General features: G+C 58.9%; 1 protein-coding gene across 1 annotated transcript; it reads right to left on the reverse strand.

Annotated features, from left to right (window-relative positions):
* Nucleotides 1-4572: 4572 nt before the first annotated feature.
* Nucleotides 4573-26957, reverse strand: Ppp5c (protein phosphatase 5 catalytic subunit). Its single transcript, XM_046455514.2, has 13 exons — nt 26764-26957; nt 20757-20998; nt 15029-15176; nt 12886-13007; nt 10593-10658; nt 10014-10112; nt 9214-9319; nt 7198-7340; nt 7027-7114; nt 6137-6177; nt 5868-6046; nt 5221-5302; nt 4573-5113 (listed from the first exon to the last, which is right to left on the reverse strand). The coding sequence occupies exons 1-13, from the start codon at nt 26882-26884 to the stop codon at nt 5051-5053; spliced, it is 1500 nt and encodes a 499-aa protein (XP_046311470.1). The 5' UTR covers nt 26885-26957; the 3' UTR covers nt 4573-5050.
* Nucleotides 26958-26987: the final 30 nt, after the last annotated feature.

Consider the following 26987-nt stretch of genomic DNA (forward strand, 5'->3'; position numbering starts at 1 on the left):
CTCCTGCTTGCGACCCGTGAACAGGCTGTCTCCGCTAACACCACCACCCCGCCCCGCCGGCTCTCAGCAAGTCCAGCAGAGACATTAGTCGGTGGGGGCTGACCGTTTCCAGTCTACACCGCACCTGATCGCGACTGCAGGGGGAGTGGCTGTGTAAAGACCATTGCAACGCCCCCCCCCCACACACACACCGCACCGTTTTGTGACCTCACTCATTCCCGCTACTTTCTGTCCCTTGCTTCTCCACGAAGCGCTTCCTCCTGCCTGGGGCTTGGGGGAGCGAGTGGGGTTGTCCAGTCAGACTCTGGAGTTGCTGGGGCTTGAGTCATACCACGCTGACTGGGTTCCAGCGCTGTGTGGCTCTGGCATGTCCCTACCCCAGCTTCCCTGTTTGTGAAATGTGCACATCGGGGCTCTGAGCTTGCATTAAACTACCTGAGCGCTCTAAGCAGTGCCTGGGTACTCCTGGTAGTAGGAGCTATGCAAATATTGTTATTGTTGTAACTAGTGTTAAATCCGAGCCGTTGGCTTCAAGAGCTCAGTCTGGGCACCTGGTTCTCCTCGCTCACCTGAGCGTTCAGGACGCACCAGCGCCCGCGGGTCTTTAACCGGCGGTCCTGGAGCGCCGCCTGGTGGGGGACTAGAGCGCCGCGGCTCGCGCGGGCGGACGCAAAGCCAGGTCTGGCGCGGGGAATGGGTTGCTTTGTCCCCAGAATGTCCATTCCTCCCCGTGAGCTGTTCTAGGTCCTGGCCACACACTCGGAAGTATTGGGTGTCCCTTTCCCCGTTCATCCGCTGAGGCTGGATTGAGGGCTCAGGGCAGGCACCTGGGGCTCCGGCGGAGAGAGGCTGACAGGCTCCTCTGCAGAGAGAGGGAGAGAGCAGCAGCAGTAGTGTCGCTCCTACCCCGGGGGGGGGGGGGGGGGGCGGGACTAGGGCGCCACGTGAGAGGAGCCCTGGAGTCGGGCTGAGCACCTCTTCTCCAACGTTTCGAGCCTCAGTTTCCTCATATAACACGGTGTGAAAAATCTGCTTACATCTTGTTCCCCAACAGTCCTGGGAAGGCGCCCTGCCCAACTTGCACAGGTGGTGACAACGTCAAGAAGGGTGGAAAAAGTTAAGTTAGGAAGCGGTATTTATAGAAACCTAAAAGCACTTCACTTAAAATGCGCTCCCTTTGCGGGGCGTGGTGGTGCACGCCTGCAATCCCTGCGCGGATCCAGCCAAGAGGATTGCAAGTTGGAGGCCAGCCTCGGAAGCGTAGGGAGACCTTCTCAAGATAAAAAATTAAAGAGCTGGAGATGTAGGTCAGTGGTAAAGCGTCCCCGGGGTCCATCCCCACTAACAACAAACATAAAAGTTTGAGATACACTGTTCTAGGAACTTGCATTTTCTTTTTCTTTTGGTACAAGGGGTTAAACCCAGGGGGTGCCTAACCACTGAGCCACATCCTCAGACTTTAATTTTTTTTTTTGGTATTAGAGACAGCGTCTTGCAAAGTTGCTTAGGGCCTAAGTTGACAAGACTGACTTTACTGATTGATTGATTGATTGGAACTGGGGATTGAACTCAGGGACACTCAACCACTGAGCTACACCCGTAGCCTTTTGTTGTTGTTGTTGTATTTTATTTAGAGACAAAATCTCACTGAAACAGGGTCTCACTGAGTTGCTTGGTGCCTCACTAAAATTGCTGAGGTTGGCTTTCAACTTGAGACCCTCCTGCTTCAGCCTCCAGAACTGCTGGGATTTTATGTGCATTTCCTTAAAGTGGGACAGGAGCACAGGCACAATTATGAGGAGAAAGGAAGTCACATCTGGAAGGGGCAGAAAAGGCTCATTCTCAAGAAAGACCCCAGGGTGGGGTGGTGGTATGGGATGGGCAGGGAAGCCCCCAGCCCTCCCATGTGTCCATCAGGGGTACACACGCCTGAACACGTGTACGAGACATACTCTTTCTACCATACAAATGGCATCATGTTCTGCCCACCAAGGATCGCCATAACAAAGGTCCACAGTCTGGTGGCTTAAACAATGGCAATTAATTTTCTCATAATTCTGGAGGCCAGAAGATCAAGGTGTTGGCGGGGTTGGTTTCTTCTGTATTTTTCCTGGACTTGTACACTGCTGGGGATTGACCCAGGGTTTAGTGCATGGTAAGCATATGCTTGACCACTGAGCCGCACAGCCAGTCCTCTCCTTGGCTTGTAAATGGCTGTCTTCTGTGTCCTCTACAGCTGTCCCTGTATGTTTCTATGTCCTGATCTCCTTTATAAGGACACTAGTCAACTTGGATTGGGGCCTACTCCATTTTACCTTAATTACTTAAAAAAAATTTATTCTTTAGTTGTAGGTGGACACAATCCCTTTAATTTTTATGTGGTGCTGAGGGTCAAACTCAGTGCCTCACGCATGCTAGGCGAGCATTTCCCTCTGAGACACAACCCCAGCCCCTTAATTACCTCTTTAAAGGTTCTACCTCCAAATAAAGTCATATTCAGAGGTGCTGGGATTTAGGGCTTCAAGATATGCATTAGAGGGACACACACGAGCTGGCCCAGGACATGTGGTTGCTCTATGCTCAGCCTCCAGGAACTGCCAGACTTCCACCATGACCACAGGCACAGTAACTCTTTAATTTACACTTGGCCGTTTCCTCTGGTTCATTCTGCCTGCTAGAGAATTCTTCCAAATCAAGACGAAGCTAACCTCCACAGTGTTCAAAAGTAAAGGCACGATAGGAATGAATACTTACCAATGGGCCATCTCACCTGTGGATGGATGCTTAGGGAGATGCCGGCTAAGTGATTTTGCTTGTTTCTTTTTGTATTTTGAAATCAAGACTTTTTCCCCCCTCCCTCTGGCCAGTGTCTTTCTGTTTTTAATGATGTCTTTACTGGGCATCTATTAATTTTTTTCTAAATTTATTTATTTTTTAGTTTTAGGTGGACACAACATCTTTATTTTTATGTGGTGCTGATAATTGAACCCAGTACCTCATGCATGCTAGGTGAGCACGCTACCACTTGAGCCACATCCCCACCCAGCCCCAGCATCTATTATTTTTTATGATGGGAAAAATACTTTTAAAATAGTACAATAAATTGTGGGAAGCTGTGGCTTGAACAAGAATGTACAGAAATAAGATCCAAGCCAGGTGCGTTGGTACACACCTGTAGTCTTGGGACTTGGGAGGCTAAGGCAGGAGGATCAAAAGTTTGAGGCCAGCTTCCCACTCAAAAAAAAAGGCTGGGGATGTGGCTCAGTGGTAGAGCATCCCTGAATTCAGTCCCCAGTGCTGCAAAAGAAAAATGAGAGGGGTGGGGGAGGGGGAGAGAAAGAGGGGAGAATTTAGCTTTAACTGGAGTGAAGGGTTTGTGGGAAGGTAAGGTCAAATTGTTCCAGTCCTTGTGGGCTCTTAGGGGTTTATCTAGAGTGTCTGGTGCCATGGATTTGTCTAGGATGGGCACACCTCCAGCATAGTCCACCCTCCATCCTGGAAAGAAACCTTGGCCAGGACCTGAGGGTGGCACCCTATCTGGGGAGTGGGGGGGGCAGCAGGCTGGAAGGCTGCAGGGGGCAGTCTGCATGGGTCATGCCTGTTTTCAGGCGACTGCACCCAGACACACTGACCACAGATGCCATGAGCTCTGGGAGGACTGCCGTCAAGCCCAGCCCATCGTGAGGCTGGGAAAGACAGCGATGACCTTCTTTTTCTTTTAAGGCCAGGAACTTTGTGTTCGGCTGTGCAGATGTGCAGTGAATTGGCCAGAGGAAAGTCTGGGTCCTGGGAGGTCACTTGTGAGCCTTAGAATGTCCTCTCTGGTAAGATGATGTCCAGCGGTGTGATTTATGCTGTGGCCTTCGAGTCTCCTGAGACCCAGGCTGGCTGTGTGGGCTGGATGGTCACCAACCAACCCTGCTGACCAGGTTGGGCACCAGGGCTCAGTGAGCTTCCTCTGCCAGAACACATTCTGGGCGTCCCACACATGCCCCCCAGGGGAGGGGGCTGGAAGCTTCGCCTGGTCTCCTGGGTCCCGCCCAGTGCTCACCTTCCTGTTGCTGGTGAAAACCCTGAGCGGCCTTCTCTGAGCCCAGTGGATCCTCCTGGCACATTATTGAACCTTAGTGGTCTGGGGCCCTCTGACCTGCAGTAACTTCAACACCCAGTCCCGTGGGAGCAGGCCAGCTTCTCTGCTGACCCCACACCTGTCCTCGCCCTCCTCCTCTCCCCTGGGCACAGGTGGCCTGCAGCCACTGGCCAGGAGCGCTTTCCCAAGGCCCACACCAAAGTATGCCAGGGTCTGAGAAGGGCCTCTTGACACCAATGGCCGGCAGAGGGCAGAGATGGATGGGGTCTGGAAGGTCACCAGGGGGTCAAGACCCCCTCAGAACTCTGCCCTCCAGGTGTCTTGCAGGACAGGTGTGGAGGGGCATCTCCAGCTGGGCTCAGGCTGGAGCCTCTCTTAAGCGCCTACTGTACCGGACTGCTTGGGGGGTCAGGCCAACTCCTGGGCACACCTCCAGATCACAGTCACACAGCCCTGGCAGCCAGTGGCTCCACCAAACAGGATGACTTACAATAATGACTTTATTTTAACATATTTAATTACAGACATAAAACAGCTGGGGAAGGGGATGGGCCCCAGCCTAGCCCCACCCTGGGGCGACCAAGAGTGGGTGCAGGCGAGGCCTCCCTGATGACCCTCTTTCTGGGGGTCTTCCTATGGCGGGGCCCTATTGCTTTAGCAGGGGAGGAGCCATGCAAACGAGGGGGGGCGGAGAAGCCTCCTGGCCCCACCCCACCCCGAGCGGCCTTCCTCCAGAATGCCCAGGCTGCCCCCAGCCCCAGCTCCTCCAGCGCCTCCCTCTGCCCAGGGAGCAGACCCTCTGGCCAGCCCCGCTCTGCTCCCCACCCCCTCTGCAAACCTAAAGGGGAATAAATACAAACTTTACAAAGTAAAAGGGGGTCCAACGATGCCCTGGGGCGGGGCCTGCTCTACGCCTGCCCAGGGCTGGTGGAGCGGAGGCCCCGGTGCAGCTGCCCGCCCTCACATCATTCCTAGCTGCAGCAGCGTGTTGGCGTAGGCCATGGGCTTGACGTTGGGATGAGGCTGGAGCCGAGACAGAGGGACAGTCAGCATGGGGGACCCCTGAGCGCCCAGGTGTACTACCCCCTCTCCAGGTCTGGGGAAGGGCAGAGGCTCGAGGGGTGACTCACCACTGCTGTGAATTGGTGGAACTGGGGCCGCAGGTCGGAACCCCGGAGGTGGATGTAGGAGGCTTTGTTCCCCATCTGGTCGCTGCAGGGACAGGAGGGAAGTGACTACCGTGGTTGGGACAGGGCTGGGGGCTGAGAGAAGGGAGGGTGGAGAAAGGGGAGCAGGCAGGAGGGGGTACAGGTGAGGGGAGTGGGTGGGGGCGGCACCAGCTGGGCACAGCCAGCCCCATGAAGCTGGGAGCTGATCCACCAGGAGGTGTGAGGGACACTACGGGATGTCCTCCAGCCTAGGCTAGGGCACAGGCCACCCTGCAGGTGTCTGGACTTCAACAGAAAAGAGGGAGGGGAGTGGAGGGACAGGAGGAGGCAGGAGCTCACTGGTAAAGAAAGGAGAGGAGAAAAGTTTTCAGAAATGTCTGGGTGACACCGGGAGACGGGTTTGCTCTGAAACGGCCCAGGTGGGGCAGCCTGGGGGACGTCCTGGGGGGACATCGTGGGGGGACATCGTGGGGGATGGGGTGCCCAGTACAGTGAGTGTTCTATCCACCCTTCCTACAACGGAAATCTCCCATCACAAAAAGTTAAAACCAAAGCAGACAAAACCCTGTGCCTGGGAGGAACCCTGGCTGGGGAGGGTGGAGACGCACCAGTAGTTGGGGGCGGAGAAGACAGTGACGCAGCGGCCACCATGTGCCACTTCGTAGCCCTCGGCCTTGACCTCGTGGCTGCGGATGATGTAGTCCAGCTGGTTCTCCTCCAGGAAGGCCTTGGTCACGTCAGGCCCGAACTGGCAGCTCACGCCCCGCTTGCTGACCGAGCGCCCATTCTGGGGGTGGGCCATGAGAGGTCAGGGTGACCCCTGGCCTGCCCCGCCCGCTCTGCCCACAGCCCACGTCTGCTGGCCCTGGAGACTCACCTGAGGTTGTGGATCCGACCATAGCAGGTCACACATAGGACCTGGTGGGGAAGGGAGGGAACATCAGGGACTGTCCATCTGGGGGGGGGGGGGGCGGCTGCTGCACCAGCCAGGTGCCTGCCCCACAGCACAGCCCGGGTGGGGGTCAGGCAGGGGACAACTGGGGTTGGGGCTCAGGACATGCCCACTGGGTTTCCGAGCTGGCCTGTTGTCCCTGCGGATCTCCCCTTGCCTCCTCCCCCAACCCATTATTCCACATTATTCCATTAGAGCCCCGACGCCAGATGGAGCATTCAACGTCCCAATTCAGACCAGGCCCTCGTCGGCTCCGAGTCCTGGTGGCTCCCCACTGCCTAGGAACAAGGACCCAGCTCCTCACAGGCTGTGGGGCCCTGCAGGATGCGTCCCGGGGAAGCTCATGTCCAACAACAACCCTGGACCCGCCACTCCGTCCCACTCCTGCTGCGATCTGCCCTGCCCTGGGCCCCTCTGTGCAGGCACCTCTTCTTCCTGTGGTGTCAACTGGAATGTCACCTTCCTGAGAGGCCACCCAACACCATCCATATCCTCCAGGACACGTGCCCTCTGTGGTCTCTCCCCAGGACTTGAGTGGCACCCGAACACCTCCCTCCGAGGGGCGGGAGTCAGATCCTGGTGGTGACAGGTGTGCCCAGGGCGCAGTATCCTCGCCCTGCACTGTGGGTGTCTCCCTGGCCAGTGTGGCCCTGTGAGGGGCCCGGACTCAAGCCACAGGTAGGAAACGCAGGCTCCTGGTCTTGCTGTCCTTGCCAAGAGCAGAAGGCCCACGGGAGCCACGGGAGCCACGGGGGCCCAAGCTGCAGCTCAGGTCCCAGCCCGGGTGCTCACTGCCTCCTGCTGGTCCCACTCACCAGAGTCCGGGGGCTGCCGATTCCGCTCAATCTTTCGGATATCGTCTAGGGTGACGCCGTCTTCACTAAATAAGCCTCCATGCATGATCTGGGGAGGGGCAGGTGGCGACTGTGAGGGGACAGCCCCCCCAAGCACTTCACCCAGACACGGCCGCGTGGGGGGAGCCTCACCAGCACTTTGCCGTTGATGCACTGAGCCAGCGGGAGCCACTCGAACACCTCGCTGAAGAGCTCGTACATCTGGGCTGTGTACTTGGCCTTCACCTCACCCTCAAAACCATAGATCTGGTTCATGTTGTCCGTCTCGTGGTTGCCTGACAGCGACAGAGGACAGAGAGCTCCTCAGCCTCTGGGCTCATCAGCACCCTCTGCCTGGCGTGCTCAGAGGGACTGAAGGATTCCTCACTGGTGGCCAGCAGGTCCCAAGCTGATGACAATTCATACGCCAGCCCCTGGCCCTTCACAGGAACCCAACAAGATACAGACATAGCTCCTAGTCCATTTTCTGGGGGACAAATGGAGGCTGGGAAGGGCCCACAGGCACCTGTGACCAGGACCAGGCCAGTCTTGGGGCTCTATGGCCATGGGATAGCCTGGGCTGTCCCAGTCCCGTGGACCTCAGGCTCCCCATGGCAGGCCTCCCAGGCTGGGGGCGGGTGCCCCAGCCAGGCCCTCACCACCCCCACCCCATCTGCTAAGGGCCCAGCTGTCCTGCAGCCTGACGAGCTCCACTAAGGGGGCTTGCCCGGCCCACCTGGCCCCTCCCAGCCACCTTAGTGGCACTCATCTCCCATGAAGCCCCGCCTCTCCCTCGACCTAGCCAAAACCAGCAGTCCTTCGAGGCCCCTGAACTTCACAGCCCCCAGGGAGCCTCACGCCCATGACTTCCTCGGTCCAGGGTGAAGCTCCTCACCTCTCAGCCCTGCCCTCTAGTGCTCAGGACAAAACCCTGCAGCCCCCCCCTCCCCCCCCGCCCCGTCACCTCTGGCACACACTCTGAGCTCTACCTCAAGAGCCTGAACCTGACATAACCCCCGCCAGGTTCCACTGCCTCCCCACCTGCTCCAGCTCCCACACCGATCCTCCATTTGTGCTCTACGTAGAGGTTGGGAGACCCACATTGGTCCCAAACAGAGTCCTCTTGGAAGCCATGAGCTCCATCCACCTCCCTCTCCCAGGGTTCCTGCTCAGACCGCCCCCTGCCCCCTGGCTGAATCTGGGACAAACCAGAACAGCTCCCTCTGCCCCAGGACCTTTGAACACATAGCTTCTGCTACTCTCTCCCCAATTCCTGGCTCTCTCCTCTTTCGGATCCTTGGTCCACCTGTACATCCTCAGTGGGGGCACCCTGAATAAGCCAGCCCTCCAGCCATCCCAGCTCTCCACTCCCTTTCCCACTTGGATGCTCCTTGATGCAATTTGCCAGTAGCTCTTGTGCATCTCCTGCAGTACCCCGGGAGCCCTCTGGGGGCAGCATTTTGCTCCCCAGGGCTCTGAGTAGCCAGCACCATGGCTCTGGGACACTTTAGGGAACATCTGGGCTGGGAACTTGCCAGTGGCCTACCAGGCCCCAGAGATCAACACATGCACTGTGCTGACACTGGAGGCGGTGCCGATGGCCTGGGCTGAGCGGTGACATCCCTGCCAGGGGCCTCACCAGCTCCCTTCTCTGGGACACACCAACTCTGTCTCATCATTTTTTGGGGTTTTCATTTAAAAAAAAGTTATGTGACTCCTCTTTGGGGGTGATACCCGCAGTGATCCCCTGCCTCCCGCCCAGATCCTGGCCCTCTTCTCTGGAGGCCTCTGGCCCCTTCTAGGGGACGTCTCAGGGGCTGGGGCTGAGGAGGGGCCGGAGGGAGGAAGCCTCCAGGAGCAGCCCGCCTCGTCCAGAGTGCTGAGCAGAACCCGCCGGACACCTTGGCCGGCGTCACGCAGGAAGCCTGTTTCCGTGCAGATCATCAACAGGCCTCTGACGGCCACCTGCTGGACACACTGCACACACCTGGGCTGCTCAGGTACAGTGCTGCCCAGTGTGGCGCTGGCCTGTTGCAGCGCACAGCCAATCAGGCCTCACCAGGTGGTCCTGCACACTTTCTGGGAGAATTCACCCATGACCCCGACCTTAAAGCTCAGGGGGGACAGCCCAGACCACAGTGCCTGCAGGCCCGGCACCTCCAAGCTCACCTCGAAGTAGGTGAAAGTGATCTGGGTAGAGGAGCTTAAAGCCGAAAAGGGTGAGAATCACTTCAACTGAGAAGGAGCCACGGTCCACAAAGTCGCCATTAAATATCTGCCCTGCTAAGGAAAACATGGCGGGCAGAAGGTGGGCTGCACCCCGGGTCTGCTCACCCCGGGCCCCGTCAACACCTCCCAAGGAGGTGGCACCAGGGGGTGGGGACCTGCACTGTGTGGCTCTGGCCTGAGGCTCTAGACCAAACTGAGGCCGATGGCAGGAGGCCCCGGGTGCTCATCTCGCTTCAGCTGTCCCCACAAAGCAGGCCTGAAACCACAGGAGGGATGGCATGGGACTCATGCCCAGCCATACACAGGCCCAGGGTCCCACCCCCTGGTTACTTATCAAGCAAATATCATGATGTCAAAACTGTGTAGAGTGGGGTGGGCCAGGTCTCAGCACCTCCTGAGAGGTGAGCCCATGAGGTGGGCCCTCCTGTCCCCATGTCACACACGAGGAAACTGAGGCACCAAGAGGTAGAGCGACTGCCTCAGTCACACAGTTGCAAATGGCCAGGCCGGGGGGGGGGGGCGGGGAGGGGGGTGGGCGGGCAGTGGTACAGAACAGTCTGCCTGCAATCTTAGAGCAGATGAAGAAAGCAGGGGCTCAGGAGAGGGGGCCGCAGGCCCGGGCGACAGGGCACTGGCAGACTGGCCCTGCCCTCCTCCCGTGGCCAGGCCTCCCTGGCGGGGTCCTCTCCCTCACACGGTCGGGTGGGGGTGGGACAGGCGGGCTGTGCTGAGAAGGATACGTAGGGGTTGGTCTCTGAGGGTAAGCCGTTGAGCTCAAATATGTTGAGGAGGTCATAGAACTGGCCGTGAGTGTCCCCGCACACTGTAATCTTCTCTGTCTGGAAGAAAAGAGGCCACCGGAGAGGGAGGGGCCCAGAGAGAGACGTGGGGAGGGGGCAGAGGTGAGGGGAGGGACGAGAGATCATGGCAGACCAAGAAGATCCATGCAAGAGACAGCGACAGCAGCACAGCAACGAAGAGGACAGACAGAGACCAAGAGGCCAGGAGAGGGACATGCGGGAAGACAGACAGGGTGGCGTCAGGCACAGAGGGAAGGGCAGACCGTGCCAGGTGGATCTGTGAGTTCCTGAGCTCAGCAGCCCCTCCCGAGCCAGGAGGCCACCGCCCCCCACTGGCCCCTTCTCCCACTGCCCCTCAGGCACCCCTCTCTCTAACACCAAGCCGCACCCCCGGCCCCCACTCTTTTATTGAGAGAGAGTCTTCATAAGTTGCCCAGGCTGGCCTCGAACTTGCCATCCTCCTGCCTCCCACATGGCTAGGATTATGGCATGCGCCACCACACCTGGCTCAACACGCACCTCTTTAAGCGTGGTCTCCACGAGTGTGCTCAGCTTGGAGAGGACCTCTTTGACCTGTACCAGAATCTGAAAGGCAAGGCAGACTGTGAGTGGGGACCGGCTGGGACAGAGGTGCCCATCCTGGCAGGTCATATGCAGCATTCAAGTCTCCAATGGATGCTGGAGTTTCAAAAAACAGCTTAAAAATGATGTTTTAGAGAAAACCTGGGGAAATGACACATCTGGAAACGTAGGTGATACTGCTGTTCATGGACCGAGATGACCTGGACAACATCACGTATCTCTTTCCAGATTTTCAGGCCAGCCTGTGGACACCAGTACTGGTCACCGCTGTCACATCAACAGGTGGGACAGCTGCACCGCAGTCGCACAGAGGACTCCCCTGGTTTTAGGAGATGCAGGGGGAACTTATTCTCCAATGGTTTGGGGGGAAGAAAAGAAAACAATGCACACGGACACGCAAGGAGAGGGCCCCAGGGCTGCAGGGGAGGGGCATAGGTGCCAGGGCCCGCTCCTCCACTGCCCACGGGCCTGCCATCCTCAAAGCGCTGGGAGAAGAGTGTCAACAAAGGTAGGAGGTGGCCACCTCTGGTCAGAACCCAGACGGCCGAACACTGCCACTCTCACGGGAGGCCGAGGGCAGCACCTGCCCGGGCTGAGTGTGGGGAAGCCAGTGGATACCCGTGGCCGTGAGTGGGCTGCTCTAACAGGTGAGCGCCCAGGGGTCGGCCATGGCAGACTGCCCTTGCCCCCCACCAGCTCTCCAGGGCCTCTAGAAGGCGGGGCAGGAGGAGGCCTGCGGCAAAGACCCCCGAGTTCCGAGGAAAAATGCCCCAGCAACCTCCGCGCTAGCGCAGTGCCTGCTCCACAGGGTCCCAGGTGCCAACAGCACAAAGGCACCCCGGGGGTTTCTCCAGGGGGAAGGTCCCAAGCCCTGCTGAGGGGACAGCTCCAAAGTCACTCTGAGAACTAAAAGCTGACTCCAACCAAGGCCGCGGGACTGCAGCCCAGGCCCGCAGCCCATGCTCCTGCGGCCTGACGCAGAACGCACGCAAGGCCATTTTGAGGGAAATCTATCTACCTCGGTCTCTGTGGTGCCTTTACACGGCCTCTGCTGGTGTCCAGAACTCCAGCCTTAAACGGCACGGACACACGCGGAGCTCTCTGGACTAGTCATAAAGATGACAGGCGGGCGGGGCTGTGGCAGTAAATGAGTGCACTGTGTCCACCTACAATTACAATAATTAAAAAAGAAGATGGGAGGCCACTGTTTTTTTTTTTAATTTTTTTTTTAGCTATAGATGGACACAACAGCTTTATTTATTTATGCGTTTGTTTGTTTATTTATTTATTTTTATTTGGTGCTGAGGATTGAACCCAGTGCTCACACATGCTAGGCAAGCGCTCTACCACTGAGCCACAATTGCAGCCCCGAGGCCACTGTTCTGAATTAAGCTTCTGCAAGAGGCCACAACAGGCCAGGCCAAAAATCAAAATGGTGTCACTCCTGCTGAAGCTCTACATCACTGTGCCCGTACTCCGCTCTTTATCTGACCTCCTCACAGACTTGGTTCCTCACACAAAGCCACCTGCAGTTCTCCCTTGTCAACCAACCAGTTATCTTTATTTTGTCCCCATCTTGCAAGGACAGTGACCTGGAGGCGACCCATATGTTGTGTGTTCTTTTCTGCTTCCTCCAGCCTCTGCAGCCCCAGAGCCTCCTTGCCTCAGCTCACTCACCTGGTTTATGGGATACGGTACTATCTGACTCTAGAATCAGAAATAAAGCCCATCAAGATCTTCAAACTCAATTACTGTCATTCTGTCCTTTGGGCTAAAGGAAACTGGAAGGCCTGTGTAGCAGCCCTCAAATCAAAGATCTTCTGATCTTCTCCTGCAGCCCCATAACCAGAGCGAGGTCCTCGGGAAGTTCACCACACCACAGGAGGGGATGTTGTGCCCGGCCAGTCGTCACCGTGACGGCCTACTTCCAACACAACAACTCCTACCTGAGGCCACTGCTGACCACGGGCTTCCTCTCCCATCCCACGGCCAGCCATCTCCCTCCCACAGGCCCCTTCCCAGCGCCTTGCTGTAGCGCTTGCACTTTGGACCCTGGAGTCTCTGCCCCTGTCCCCCCCCCCCAAGCCGCTGCAATACCAGACCTCAGACACGGGCAGCTGCCATCTCCTCCTCCTCCTCCTCACTGCCCTCTAACTGAGAGCACTCGGGGCTGGCAGTGCTGGGAGGCTAGCCCGGGGTCTCTGTGTGTGCGCACATGCAAGCGTGTTACCTGGTAGGCGCATTTCCTGTGCAGTTTCTTCTGGTCCTTGTACCACTGCATGAGCTCCTTCATGAAGGTGATTGTCACTTTGCCGTCCTCAAGCTTGGGCCCACTATACTCATCCTCGATGGCTGCGTGAACAAGGGGACCAGTCAGGGGCCTCACCTACAGCAGGGTGGGCAGGGGCCTGCTCCAGGGATGGGGCAGTCGTGGCTGTACACGTGCAGAGGCGCAGAGCGAGAAGGTTCCCGTGAGGCTGTGACATGCTGGTGTTCCTGGGTTTTAGGGTTAGCATGCAACCCTGAAATCCACGGAGCCTCCACAGCGCTCGTGCCCTGTTTCCGACAGTACCAGGCTGCTCCTCTGGAAGTTGTCTTTCGCAGGGCTGTGTCCCTGCCCTTTGCCCAGCCTTCTAAATTCTAAGAAAAATGGCACCTAAACGACTAAGATGTTGACGTGAAGGAATCTTTCTTTAGATTTACGGAGTCCAGAACATCTGGTGACCTCATATGACACCAGAACGTGCCATCCTGCCCCTCAGTCTTCACTCCTGGGCTCAATGAAGCTCAGAGACAGCGTGAGGTTAAAAAGCGACTGTCTGGGGACTGAGGAACCAGCTCCCGAGGACAAGGCCAGCCGAGATGTGCTTCCCACAAAAGGAAGAAGAGAATAAGAAAAGGACCAGAGACCACCAAGGGAGGAGGAGTCTGCGGGCCTGTCCCCTGCCGCCGCCCTGCCTCCCCCCCCACAGACTTCCCTAAAACCGTCTTGTCTGCCCCGTCTTCCCAGGGCACAGGCCCTCAAATACGCCCCTTTCCTTCCTACCAGCTCTCGTCTACTGAGGGCAACCAAAGGAACGTGGGTCCAGTAACCTAAGAGCCCATGACGAACCTCCATGACACCCCAAAGAGGCAGGGCTCAGGCAGGAGGAGAGCGGAGCCCCGCCTGTTAAAGGATGCCCGACGGGAGCACGGCCACACGGGAGCTGAGGGGTGCAGTACAGTGGGACAAGCTATGCCCACTGGGACTTGGGACTCCCTCCTGTGCTGAAGTGGTGAGCCTGGGGGATGAGGGCGCGGGGCGGCTGCGGGGTGCAGAGGAGGAGTCTAGACGGGTTGCTTTGACCCTCTCAGTGGAAACTGCCTCGGAGAGCTGTGTGGCCACTAGCAATAGACGGCCACGAGCCAGGTCCCCAGGGGAGCCCTGAACACAGCTGGCTAGTCAGACTGATGCTGCTGGCCCTGGGGCCAACAATGGGTCCCAAGAGGACCAGACACGGTTTCTGGACTGGGCTTTGCAAATGCCCAGGGAGCCCTGAACAGCGGAAAGCCCACCCTCCCTTCTCCACACTCAGGGCCGGACATGTCCAGCGATCGGCAGAGACACCCTCCTCAGGGGCCTCGCTTGTCAGAGCCGTGGAGGGGAAGCGGAGGGTCAGTTGTCTAAATTGAAGGGAGACAGAGGCAGGAGGGCTGGGCCTCTGCCTTCGTGAGTGTGCACTCACTCTCAGTGAGGCCCGAAGGAGTGTCCCCGGGATTCTCCTGTGTTCCCGGTGCATCTGGGGCGCAGGGGTGGGGACACAGGAGTGACTGTGCAGCTCTCACCCCGAGGGGCACACACCAGGAAAGGACGGGGCTGTTCATCGTGGCCCTTCCTTCCTCCTGAGAGGAGTGCTGGCCGGCTCGGGGCTGCAGCGTGAGTGCCAGCAGCCGGCAGCTGGGAGGACTCCCAGTCGAGATGCTGGACCCATGTGTCCGACCTTAGGGGAGAAGTCCCAAGGCCTGCTGGGGTGGCCTGGGCCTCCACTCCCTCTGGCAAAACTGGGGTGAACCGGTAGGCAGGTCCACTGCTTAACTGGCCCTCAGGTCCCGCCTCAGCCTATTTGAATGGAGACGGATGGCGGGAAGGGCACTTGCTGGACCACAATAAAGGAAAATTCTGAGAGGTCCTAAATTTAATTTCAAGGTTGGAAGATGGCAGGGAGAAAAGATAGGGAAGCCCATGGGTGAACACCTGTGGTGGAACCGACACATCAACGCCACGCTCCTGACGGTGCACAGAGGCCGGCTGGCTGGCTCCCCTGCCCACCCCGCCCCGTGTGCCTGGACACAGATTGCTCTGGGCAGGGAGGGTGGGCACCGGCCCGACTCACTCATGCTCTCGATGTCCAACGAGTCCACTACGGAGCGCTTGTGCTCGTCCCCCGCGATGGCCCGCTCAAAGGCCTTCTGCTTCACGATCTTGTTGCACTCCTGGTACTTCATCTTGGCATCTTTGTCATGGGGCTTCACCTTCACCACCTGGGCGGAGCGAGGGCAGGAGGGGGGAGAGCGGCGTCAGCACTTGGGAGGAGGGGTGGACGCTGTAGCTGCCCTCGTCTGCCCTACCCTGGGCTCTGTAAATGCTGCAGTGAGACCACCCAGGGTCCCCTGCGCTGGTGGGTGCATCTCCCTGGGCATCTGCATCCTGGCCCTGAGCACAAGAGCTGCCCACACAGGGCCCAGACCGGTGCTCCTGACGGAGCTCAGCCCTAACTCCAGGTGTGGCAGCACAGCTCGGGCAGCTGAGGCGGGAGGATCACAAGTTCAAGACCAGCCTCAACAACTCAGCAAGGCCCTGTCCCAAAATAAAAAAATAAAAAGGGCTGGGGATGTGGCTCAGTGGTTAAGCGCCTCTGGGTTCAATCCCAGTACCAAAACCACACACAAAACCCCAACAACCCAACCAATAAGAAACAGTGTGCGTCTGAGGACCACGGGCTCCGCTGCAGGCTCCTGAAGGGAGCTGGCACAGGCCAGAGGGCTGTCTGTGCAGCTCGCGCGCTGCTGTGATGCCAAACAAGAGGGCGCCTGGGAGGAGGGTGGCGGCTCAGTCACGGAACAGTGTGGACACCTCTGCCGTGCCACGCTGGAGACCTGGACACCCGGTTAGGTCTCAGCTTCCTCCTCTAAGAAATGGAAGCTCTGCGGCCAGGGCTGCTGGACGGGATGAGCAAGGAACCCAGGCCTGGGACTTGGACCTCAGGCTTTTTTTTTTTTTTGGTACCAGGGACGGAACCCAGGGGTGCTCGGCCACTGAGCCACATCCCAGCTCTTTTTATGTTGTGTTTTGCGATGGGTCTCACGGAGCTGCTCAGGGCCTCGCTAGGTGCCCAGGCTGCTTCGAATGGACTTGGGCTTCTCGGGAGAACCCTGATCACTGGTTTCCTGCAGCTTCCTGTGCTGAAGAGACGTGAGGCTGGGGCCATCCAGGTGCAAGTCGGTTCTGCCGGCTAAGAGCGGAGGCAGCTCTGGTGAGCCTGCCCTCTGCTGTACCGCTCAGAGCCACCATGAGAGTGGAGTGAGGGGCACGTGGGAAGCAGGTGCAGTGGTGAGGGCGCGGGAAGCCATGTCAGCCAGCGCCCACGGCTCTTCACAGCCCCCCTGGCATGGCTGCTGACCAACTCAGCAAGATCAGACCCAGTAAGCACTGGACACAGACTTTGGGACACAGGAAGTTCCCCGTTAAAGGAGCTAGTCCCTGCCCCCCACCTTCTATCCTACTTCCTACAGACCCAGGTCTTCCAAGCTCAAGAGCGGGCAGCACCAGACTCAGCTCCTGGCCCTGCCACCTGCTGTGACCTTGGGCAACAGACCTCACCTCTGCATCTCAGTTAGTTAACCTGTAGCTATTTTACCTCTGTGCTTCTGCCGGACCCGGTGCACACATGCCCCATCGCCTCTCCAGGAACGGGACCCCCATAAATCCTGGGCAGGGGACAGAGCACTGAGGGCCAGTCCTGGCCCCCAAGCGGTAGGGGCTCCCCAGTGGTGAGAGTCAGAAAACTCAGCAAAGACCCGCTACTCCCCGCGGGGAAGGAAGCAGGGTGGTGAGGCTGGTGCACCCTGGGGTGGAGGTGTCGACCAGGAGGGCAGGCAGCAGCAGGGAGGTGGCAGCCCATGCCTCCTCTGTCCAGGCAGGCCCAGGCTGGGACTCCTGCCAGGCAGTTCCACCTGGGGTGTGGGTGTACAGCCAGGCAGGGGAGGCCCCGGCAGTCTTCATGGGAGGGGCTGGGAATCTACGCCACTACTTGGCCTGGCCCTCGGGGCCCATCCTGCCCCCCACTCTCTGTTTGCCCAGTACTAGGCGGCAGACCATGCGAGTCTCCAAATGTGCCAGCCCCACCCTAGCGGCAGGACTTTGTTCGGGAGGCCCCTGCCAGACACTCCATCTCCCCCAGCTCCTTCCTAGCTCCAGTGCCACCTTCCTCTCTTCCACGAAGGCCACCTGCCACTGACTGGGGACAGGTGGGCTGTGGCTGCATCCCCCAATGGAAGAATGGTCAATTAAGCATTTCTTCTGAGCCAGTCTGCTGCCCACAGGCACCTGCAGGCCAGGAGGACCGCAGACGGGAAATGACGGCACAGGGAGAACGAGGAGGGGCAGAAGCAACAGCAGCCCCGGCAACAGCCACCAGTCGGGACTGGGAGATGCTGCCCCGAGCAGGAGCCCGCTCACTGTGTCTCCCCTGCAGCTCTAGCTCTACGGGTGGCCAGCAGAATCCTCGTTTGACAGATGAGGAAACTGAGGCCTGGAGTGGCGAAGTCACCGACCTGCGAAGCCAGGACTCTGTCTTCTTCCAGGTCAACCTGGGCCAAAGCCTAGGCTCTTGATTTCCACCACGCATGCGCACGCGGGCAGTGCTTCCCCGCCAGCGCTCCTCCCTGCCCTGGCCAGGGTTGCTTGGCTCCCACTCCTCCTGCTCTCAGGGCATCCTGCGCACCCCAGGGAGGCCGCGTGGCATAGTGGCAGGCTCTAGGCCAGGCCTCCTGGGTCTGGTGGGCGGCTGGCCTCACCTCTTGAGCCTCCCTCCGTTCTAGGCAGCGGGGTGGTGCCAGCACCCCAGGGAGGGTTGGTGTGAGAATTACTGCCAAGCGCTTCCCTGAGGCCAGCAGCAAGCAAGCGTGCAACTCGAGGGCCTGCTGCTGCTGCAACGCCCTGGGTGGCTGACCAGGACAGAGAAGGGACCTGCCAAACTCCTGCTCCTGGGGAAGGTCCTTTGTTCCAGGTGAAAAGGGCCTGGTGGGACCTTCAGGAGCTGGGCCTGCTGGGCCAGAGCTCAGTGCTGGATACCTCTTTAAAGAGGATTATCTGAAGCCAGGCCCGGAGGCTGTGCCACACAAGGCTGAGGTGCGAGGACCGCCTGAGCACCAAGGGCAAGGCCCCCTGGGTGGCAGAGTGAGACCTGGCTAAAAAAATAAACAGTGGTGTCTGAGCTGTACCGAAGTCAGCCTTCTGATGCTACCTGGTTGTACCAGATGCCCTTGGGGGAAACCAGGATCTCTGTGTGACTTCTCCCAACCACATGGGAATCTGTGACGTTCCCCAATAAGCAAGCTGTCTTTAAGTAAAGCCTTCAGTCAAGTGTGGTGGTGTGCACCTGTAATACCTGCTTCTCAGGAAGCTGAGGCGGGAGGACTGCAAGTTCAAGGTCAGCCTGGGCAACTTAGTGAGGCCCTGTCTCAAAATAAAGTAATAGGGGCCAGGGATATAGCTCAGTGGCAGAGCACCCCTGGGTCCAATCCCCAGCACCACCAAAAATAAAAACAAAAACAAAAAAGTAACACAGGCTCATAACATCCCCATGGGAAGCCCTGGGTGCTGCACGTGTTTGGGCTGGAGCATGTCAAGGTACCTGGAGCACAAGCTCGTCTCCATCTGAGCTGGCCATGAACCTGGCACCTGACCACAGAGCCCATGCCTCCAAGCTCTGCAGAGGCGACCTTCAGACTCCTGTCTAAGACCCCCAGTAAGAAACAGGTGCTATTTTACATTTGTATTTGTTTAAGTAAAATATATTTGTACACAAAACAAGATGAACTTTTCCTTTTCCACACGATGTAGACCAAAATGCTGACCTCAAACCATTCACCAGACTTTGTGCCCATGTACAGTTCCACTGGTGGACTGTGAGCCAGGGTCCTGCTAAGTGACCCTGCAGGAGGATCTCACAGCAGTGCTGGCCCACCAAGGGCAGGCAGGCAAGGAGGTGGAGGCAGAGGGCAGCCCTTTTGCTCCAACCAAGGCCAGGCCTTGGCTTGGCCTCCATAGCAGCTCCTGATCTAAGAAGAAGACGGGCCTGAGTGAGTCCTCTGTGAACCTGCACCTGCCACAGGATGCCCTCTGGAGGACAGGGGTAGAGCACGGGGACAGGCGCTGCCCTTGTGCCCCAGCATCAGGAGGCAACAGGGCTGACATCCTGCAGGCAGCAGCAGGCACGCAGACTCATGTGACGTCCCCATGTGGACAGTTTAGGTGCAGCATGTGGCCGCACCTCAGGTCGGTCCTACAGAGGGTCTGGGTTCCCCACCAGCCCTCCATGGCACGCACGATGCTGGGGATGCTGGGACACAGCTCAGAGGTGGGGTGTCCACAAACTGGCCGGGATCAACCACCTTAGGCTCCCAGAATATGGGGAAAACCTTTTCCCAGACCCAAGAGTGCCCTCGACCTGTCCTGGCGATCCTCTCAACCTCTACGCCCAGCGTCCTTTAGGCCCCTCCTCCCTGCTGCGCCCTGCCCCCAACCCTGACGCCTGTGGTTACTCATTACTCAGCCACCAGCCCCAGTGACCTTTACTCACACGACTTCACCAGAGCCCCACAGCTGCCCAGGAGGCAGTCACTCCTCCTGTCACCATTTTTCAGATTAGGGCACCAAGGACAACAAGGGAGTGGCTTGGCCAGGTAATGGCTTATAGGGACACGGCTGTGCCGCCCTTTCCCCCACTCTCCTGGGGTCACTCCAGACCCACTTCTAGCCTTCGCCCCCACCCTGACAGTGCCCCTGGCCTCAGCTTGGTGCAAGGTCTCACCCTGGCTGTCCACCCCGACCACAGCCAGGCTGCCATCTGCCCTGGCTCCCTCCAGCTGCCGACGTGCCCCTCCGTGCCCCTGCTGCCCTTTGCACACCACAGAAGGTGCTGGGTGGACCCGAGTGACAGTGCATTGATGTGTGGCGGGTGGGGGAATCCCCGACACTCAGAGCCATGCCATGTGCCCAAGCACTGTCCCCAGAGCACAGCACGCACCCCACTCTCAGGGAGCCAGTTCTCTGAAACAGAGACATGGTCTTAGGGCCACTCTGGGCTCAGATCCCAGCTCGGTCCCTTACCAGCCGGGGACTGCTGGGCGGATGACTGGCGCTCTGGGCTGCAGGCTCCTCACTCACAGTGAAGGTGAGCCAGCTTCCCCGGGGGGCTGCCCGGCCACGCAGCCAGCTGGTTCTCGTGAAGGGTCAGCACACACCTGTCAGAAGGTGTGCGCTCAGGGGGTCCCCAATGGTGTCCCCCCAGTGGGGCAGGGAAGATGAGGAATCCTGCCCTGCTTTAGGTCCTTCCTCACCACGGGGCGACACATCCCTGTGTGCTGTCCCTCAATGGCATGGTGGCCTCCACTTCTCAAGGTACAGATCCACACCTGAAGTTACCCTCTGCACTACTCAGTGGGTGATGGGGTTGTCCACCTGGCCTGAGTCCTGAGCTGCCCCAGAGGCTGTGCTGTGCTGACCAGCAGAACCAGCCCCATACTCACAGGGGCTAATTACTACGTGACCCCCAGCATGTTCTAGGCGCCAAGGAGCAGAAACTCATCGATTCCCTACAGCAGCCTGCTGCTCTCCTCGGTCCACAGACGTGGAAAGCAAGGCAGAGGGGCAGGTGACTTGTCCAGGGTCACAAAGCAAGTGACGGCAGGGCTGGGACCCTACAGTATGCTCCTGTGGGCACCTGCTGGGGAGTGCCGAGCGAGGCGGGAATGGCCGCTCACTCCCTGCACTTCTGGCCCCACCATCTACCTGGCCCAGATGCCGGGAGCTGGCCCGTGCCCCAAGGCCCGGCTCACCGTCTCGTAGTCACGGAGGGCAGCCCGGAACTTGCCCAGTGCCATATTGCTGGCGGCCCGGCGGTAGTAGCCCTTGATGTACTTCTTGTCGATCTCGATGGCCCGCGTGGCATCGCCCAGCGCATAGCCGTAGCACTCGGTGCGCAGGTAGGCCAGGCTGCGGTTGCCGTAGTAGATGGCATTGCTGGGGTTCAGCTCGATGGCCTGGCTGTAGAACTTGATGGCGTTCTCGTAGTCCTTGGCTGTGGAGAGGAGGAGACGTGAGGCCGGGCTGCCACCGGAGGGGGGGGGACAGGCACTGGCCCAGTGCTGGCCGAGTCTCCTTGTACACAGATGGGGAAACCCAGGTCCACAGTGGAACTTGAAATATCCCCTCCAGCCACCATCTCCAGCACCCAAATTGCACACACTCACCCTCCCAAAGCCCAGGCTGGACACTACTTCCTTCGGGACCTCAGGAGGACCGCCCAGAGTCCTCACCACAGTCAGGAAGGGGTGATCTAAGTGTCAACCCCAACCAGCAAAGTGAGTCTGCCCAAGCCCACGGGTGGCCCAGCTCCCCAGAAGGCCAAGGAAGGAAGAGGAGATAGATACAGGGAAGGAGACGACCCAGGCCTCCAGGAGAAGGGGACCCCGAGGACAGAGACATCAGCCTGGAGGAGGAGGGCTCCTAACAGAAGGAAAAGTGGGTGCAAAGGCCCCGGGTGGGACAGGCCTCCCGTCTGAGGGCGAGGAGGCTAGAGTGGCGGAGGCAGAACGGGCTGGGGAGACAGGTGAGGAGAGAAGGAAGATGGGATAGATTCCTGGGGCCCTGGCAGCCACAGTGAGGTCTGCATATTGATGTTCTAAGTGTGGAGTGACAGGGTGTGACATCCAGTCAAGGGCAAAAGGTCAGATTTTATTTAAATGAGCCACAGCTGTGCCCTGCACTTTACATCCTGATCTGCAAAATCCTCGTGTCTCCATGGCACAAATACCATCTGGTGCTCACTCTACACACAAGCCACAGAGGTCTTGCTCAAGGTCAAGTGCCCGTCTGTACCTGCAGAGCCTGGCTTGACTCCTCCCACCTGCCCACATAACGCACAGGAGAACCAAGGCCTGGAGAGCCGCGGGGCCTGCCTGGATGGGGACCCTGATGTGCCAGATGCCATACAGGGCGGAGCCCTCGTAATAACCCCAAAGATAGCTGCCTGTTCTGCAGATGAGGGCTCTGCTCAGGGAGGGAAGGTCTGAGCCCGACTAAAGCAGGCCAAGCCCCAAAGGCTTCCACTCCCACCTCAGGGCCCGGGGCAGGAGTGGTGGGGACAAGGCAGGTGGCCTGTGCCGGATCCCTGGCTCCACCTTTACTGGCAGAGCATCCTGAGTCCTCTCCTACCACTCACCCCACCTCTGCTGGCCACACCACTCACCCGACGGAGCCAGTCTCCCTGGGGTGGGCCCCATGAGGGCCGTCTCCCTTACTTCTTGAGCTCTGGCCCTGAATTGGGACACAGGAGCCCCCTAGCCCTGGCCTCCCTGAATCACAGTCCAGGGGAGAGAAAGCCCTGGTCCCCGTCAGCGAGGACCCAGAGTGTCCAGAGTTCGGGCACTCTGAGGGGACACCACAGCCGAGCCCTGGGGGGCAGGAGTGAGTGGCTCAGGGAAGATGAAGGACAGAAGGAAAGAGACAGAGAGTGACAGGGACGGAAACGAGAGCAGGGAGGAGCCGCTTCCTAGGGAAACAGCCAGCAGCAAGGTGACCATCCTTCTGGAAACCTTTCAAATGGCTCCAGTGTCCCTCCTTGAGGAAGCCGTACTTGACCTGCAGTCTGGTCAGGTGCCCTCCTGGGCTGCCCCAGCCCTGCCCACCTGGTTGTCACTGTCAGGTGAGGGCAGCACCATGAGCCTTAGGAGGGCAGAACCAGCACCGGCTCCGACAGGCCTCCCTGGAAGGCCGAGCCCGGCTGGCCAGCGCTCTGGGCAGGCCGGGAGAACTAAGTGGCAGAGAGTGGCACCCGAGATCTTGAGCAGGCCCGCAGCACAAGACCAGGACAAGCGGTCCCCTCCCCAAGCCCGTCTGTTCACCTGAAATTCGAGAGCCACGGGGCTGAGTTCTGTGAGACCAGGAAGAGTGGCAGCAGCCCAGAGCCACTGCACGAAGGGCCCAAGAGGGACAGGGACGGGGAGGGGCCCGTAGCGAGCGGCCGCCTTCTGTACCCACCCAGTCCTGCCTCACAAGCACCAGTGCACCCCCTCCTCAGACGGCCCCAGGGAGCGAGGAGGAAGCGGAGGCCCAGCAAGGTCAAGTCACTCACCCAGCGTCACAGAGGAAGGTCTGAGCTCAGGCAGCCTGGCCCCACCCTCGGTGCCCGCCTTCCTCTCCAACTCTCAGGCCAGGAGCACACCTTAGGGGGAATGCGCTCCCCCAGCCCCACTTACCGAAGGGGGCATCGGGTCCAGGGAAAGAGGGCAGAGCCACCTCCCCTAGACTCAGAATGAGCAAGGACCAGGCTCTGCCCCAGGATCTCTAAAGTGAGACCAAGCTCACAGAGGAACAGCCATGGGGAGACAGGGACATCCTGAGTCCCTAAGACCCCCCAGGCCCTCCTCTCTGCAGGGCCCGGTGCCTCTGGACGTGAGCGCCAGGCACGTGGCGAGGAAGGGGATATCCGGGGCTGTGCCCACGCTCTGACCTTGGCAGGCAGTTCTGCTTCCGAGCCCGGCTTCCTCTAGAGAACAAACAGGGCTGCAGCCACCTACTTCCCGCCCCGGGGAGGTCGGCGAGTGTACCTGGCCACCACCAGGGCTCAATTAAAGTGAGCAGTAATTATCTTTTATTGTATTCCCACAGCCCCCGGAGCCTGGGGCTCTGTGCCTGCCACCACCTGCCAGGCAGCAAGAGGCCCGGCCAGGAGGGGTGCGCTCGGCTGCAGCTCAGTGCCAGCCACTTCTGGCTGCCTGCCCAGGTCCTGGGGGGCAAGGAGCCCCCGCCATGGCCTACTCTTTCCCAGAATTCTTACCTCGCCCCACAGCAATCAGACTCTTGCTGCTCCTCTAGAGCCCCAGGGAGGGGTGAGCACAGCTTCCAGCCCTCACCCAGGTGGTGACTGGGCCTTGTCCTGGACACCTCAGGCCACTAGCCCCAGAGCCCTGTAGGCTCTTCATTCTGTCCAGTCAGTCTCCTGAGCATCTTCCACACCCACCCCCATTCCCTCCTGCCCGCCCAGGCCCCGGTGCCCCTCTGCCCAGGTTCCTGACAGCCTTTCCCCTGGCCTCCCAGCCTCCAGTCTTGCCCTCCAGAGGGATCTTTCTTTTCCTATTTTCTTTTTTTGGTACTTGGAATTGAACCCAGAGCCTGGCACGCGCTAAGCAAAGGTTCCTCCAATGAGCCACATCCCAGCCTCAGGCCCACCCTTCTTTTAGGGAGACAAGATCTCACTCACTAAGTTGCCCAGGCTGGCCCTGACTTGTGATCCTCCTGCCTCAGCCTCCTGAGTAGCTGAGATCACAGGTACGTGCCACTGTGTTCAGCTCTAGAGGGTCTTTCTAAAGCACAAGTCTGCTGTCCTCTCTGCTTAAAACCTTCCATGGTCCTTGGAGCCCTCAGCTCAAAGTCGAGTCCCTCCCCATGCGCCTGCATGACCTGCTCCCAGCAGCCTCGCCGTGAACTCCTCCCACCCCCCTGACAGCCCGCTCTCTTCCCCAGTGCCAGGCTCTGCTCACCTTTGGGTCTTTGCCACCTGTTTCGTTTTTCTTTCTTTTTGTGTGGGACGAGGGATTGAACCTGGGTGCTTAACCACTGAGCCACATTCCCAGCCCTTTTTTATTTTGAGACCAGGTCTCGCTAAGTTGCTTAAGGCCTGAGTTGCTGAGGCTGGCTTTGAATTTGCAATCCTCCTGCCTCAGCCTCCTGAGTTGCTGGGCTGGGATACATACAGGCGAGGCCACCACACTCGGCTCCCACCCGGTTCTTTCTGCCTAGAGCACCCTCCCCACTCTCTCAGGTGGCCACTCTCCTTTCCTCTCTGAAGCACCTCCTGAGTCAGTTTCCGTGCTTCCACCCTGATCAGAGGCTCCACCGCATCTTACCTTCCCACCATTCCAGCCTCCTTTCCTACCTCCAGTCTTGCCTTGGCACCCAGTCTGCACAGCAGCCGGGGATCTTCTTCCAGCACTAATCAGACCAGGCTGCTCCTCTCCTAAAACCTTCCATGGCTCCCTGCCACCTCAGGATAATGGCCACACTCCCCAACCTAGCCTCCAAGGCTTAGCCTCATCCTTCACCAGCCCTGCTCCCCCGACTGATGAAACTTCCCCACACTTTGAATCGGTTTCTCTTCCCACTGGATGGAGGCCCACTCTATGCCGGGCTCTAGATCCTTCCCATCCCACCATCTTCTCCAGCACGTGGCAGGTGCGAGCCTCCCGCTCTCCAGCAGAAGCAATCCTGTGCCTCTACGGGACTGTACCTGAAGCAGCAGACTCCTGGCCCTCACGCCCCTCCTGCCACCCTCCCCTACAGAACCAAGTACTCAAAACACTGGCCACACCTGCTGTCCCTACTTCCTGCTTCCCACCCACTCGCCTGGGCCACCTCGGCCGGCCTCCACACCATCGTTCCCCAGCAACACCCATGGAGCCAGATCTAGTGGTCAGTGCTTGGGGCCTCCCTGGGCAGTCCCTGGCCCAAGGCACCTGCCTCCCCTTCTAGAAGCACTTGCTTCATGATACCTTTCATGGCTTCCCTCTCCCTCATTAACTACTCCTCAACACCCTCCTTCCGTTCTAAGTATTAGAGTTCCTCAGTGCTCCATTCTAGGTCTTCTCTAGGTGCTATTCTTAGATGACCTCATCTGTTCCTAGGGCATTTCCAACCACAGCTGATCACGCCTAAATTTTTCTCCAGTCCTGACTGGCCCATGTTACCTACTCCATTTCTTCTTGGACAGCTGAGTAAAAACCAGACAAGTCTTTGCAATGACTTCTGACACCCTGCACGATCTGGCCCCAACCTCACCTCATCTTGTATTATTCTCCCTGCAATGTGCTAAAGCTCCAATCATGCTAGCCTTCTTTCATTTCCCACCCCAGGACCTTAGCACATGCTGCTCTACCTAATCAGAATACTCCTCTCCCATTCTCTTTCTGATTTTCAGCTTAAACACCTCCTTCTCTATAATGCACTTCCTGTCCACCCTATCTAAAGACACCTCCAACTTTTATTTTCTACTTCGTCACCTTGTTGGTTTTCTTTTGAAAGAAAATTACTCAATGTGATACTCCTGCTAAATTACAAGCTCAGGGCAAGGCCACATGTGTCTCATTAGCTGCTATACCCTAAGCGCCTTGCGGTGTCCAGAGCACATAACAGGTGCTCAATAAACATCTATCAAATTAATGAATGAACACGTGCCCCGACGTCTCAGTCTTGCCCAAGATCTTAAGTCATGTTATTCTCAGCGCTTCCTTCACCTCTTCTCCCAAGGCCTCCCTCCTTGTCCCTTTTCCTCGGATCACCTCAAACCTCCTGCTTTTTGCTCCCCCCGCCCAGTCTCATGACCTCACCCCGACCCCCACAATTCCCTTATTTTTTGGGCTTCCCCCACACTTGGTGGTCTCCACCCCAAGCCTCCCCCCGGCAGCGCCATCACTGCCCAGCCACATGTCACTGGCTGGTAGCGCCCTCATCAGGCCTCACCACCAGGTAGCACCTCTTTCCAGGTCTCGCTTTTGGTGGCGCCCACATCCCGGTCCCCCTTCCGCCCCACGCCCGGTAGCGCCCGCCTCAGTCTCCCCGTGCAGCAGAGCCCGCTCGGCAGCCTCCGCTGGGTAGCAGCCCTTCTCCCCGGAGCCCCCTCTGTCGCCCCTTGGTAGCGCCACCCCGGGCCTCCCCGCGCCGGGTCACTTGGTAGTGCCTGCCCCGCGCCCAGGCTGCCGCTCCGCGTTGCCATGGTTCCGCGCGGGCCTGGCACCCCCGGCCTGGGCCGCTGTCCACCCTCCCTCGCCGCGTCCGGGCCGGGCGCACCTTTGAAGTAGTCGTTGGCCTGCGTCTTGAGCTCCTCTGCCCGCTTCAGAGCGCCATCAGCCGGGGGCTCATCCCGGGCGGGCTCAGCACACTCAGTCCGCTCGCCCTCCGCCATCGCCATGCCGCAAAGCGACCCCCACCCTGGCAACGGCCGCTAGCGGCGGCCGGCCGAACCGTCGCGAAGGAGCGCCGAGTGACCGCCGCCGCTGCCGCACAAGTGTCGT

This window comes from Marmota monax, unplaced genomic scaffold, assembly GCF_021218885.2.
Source record: "Marmota monax isolate L192 unplaced genomic scaffold, Marmota_monax_Labrador192_F-V1.1 WCK01_AAM20220418_F8-fsc00149, whole genome shotgun sequence".
Lineage (NCBI taxonomy): Eukaryota > Metazoa > Chordata > Mammalia > Rodentia > Sciuridae > Marmota > Marmota monax.

Excerpts from the sequence above, each read along its gene's own strand:
- Ppp5c (XM_046455514.2), bottom strand. The coding sequence starts at position 26,884 with ATGGCGATGGCGGAGGGCGAGCGGACTGAGTGTGCTGAGCCCGCCCGG. Across the intron at positions 6,178-7,026 it reads TCGGCAGCCCCCGGACTCTG|GTCCTATGTGTGACCTGCTA; the intron begins GTGAGTGGGACC and ends CTTCCCCACCAG. Across the intron at positions 5,303-5,867 it reads TTCTCCGCCCCCAACTACTG|CGACCAGATGGGGAACAAAG; the intron begins GTGCGTCTCCAC and ends CTGTCCCTGCAG.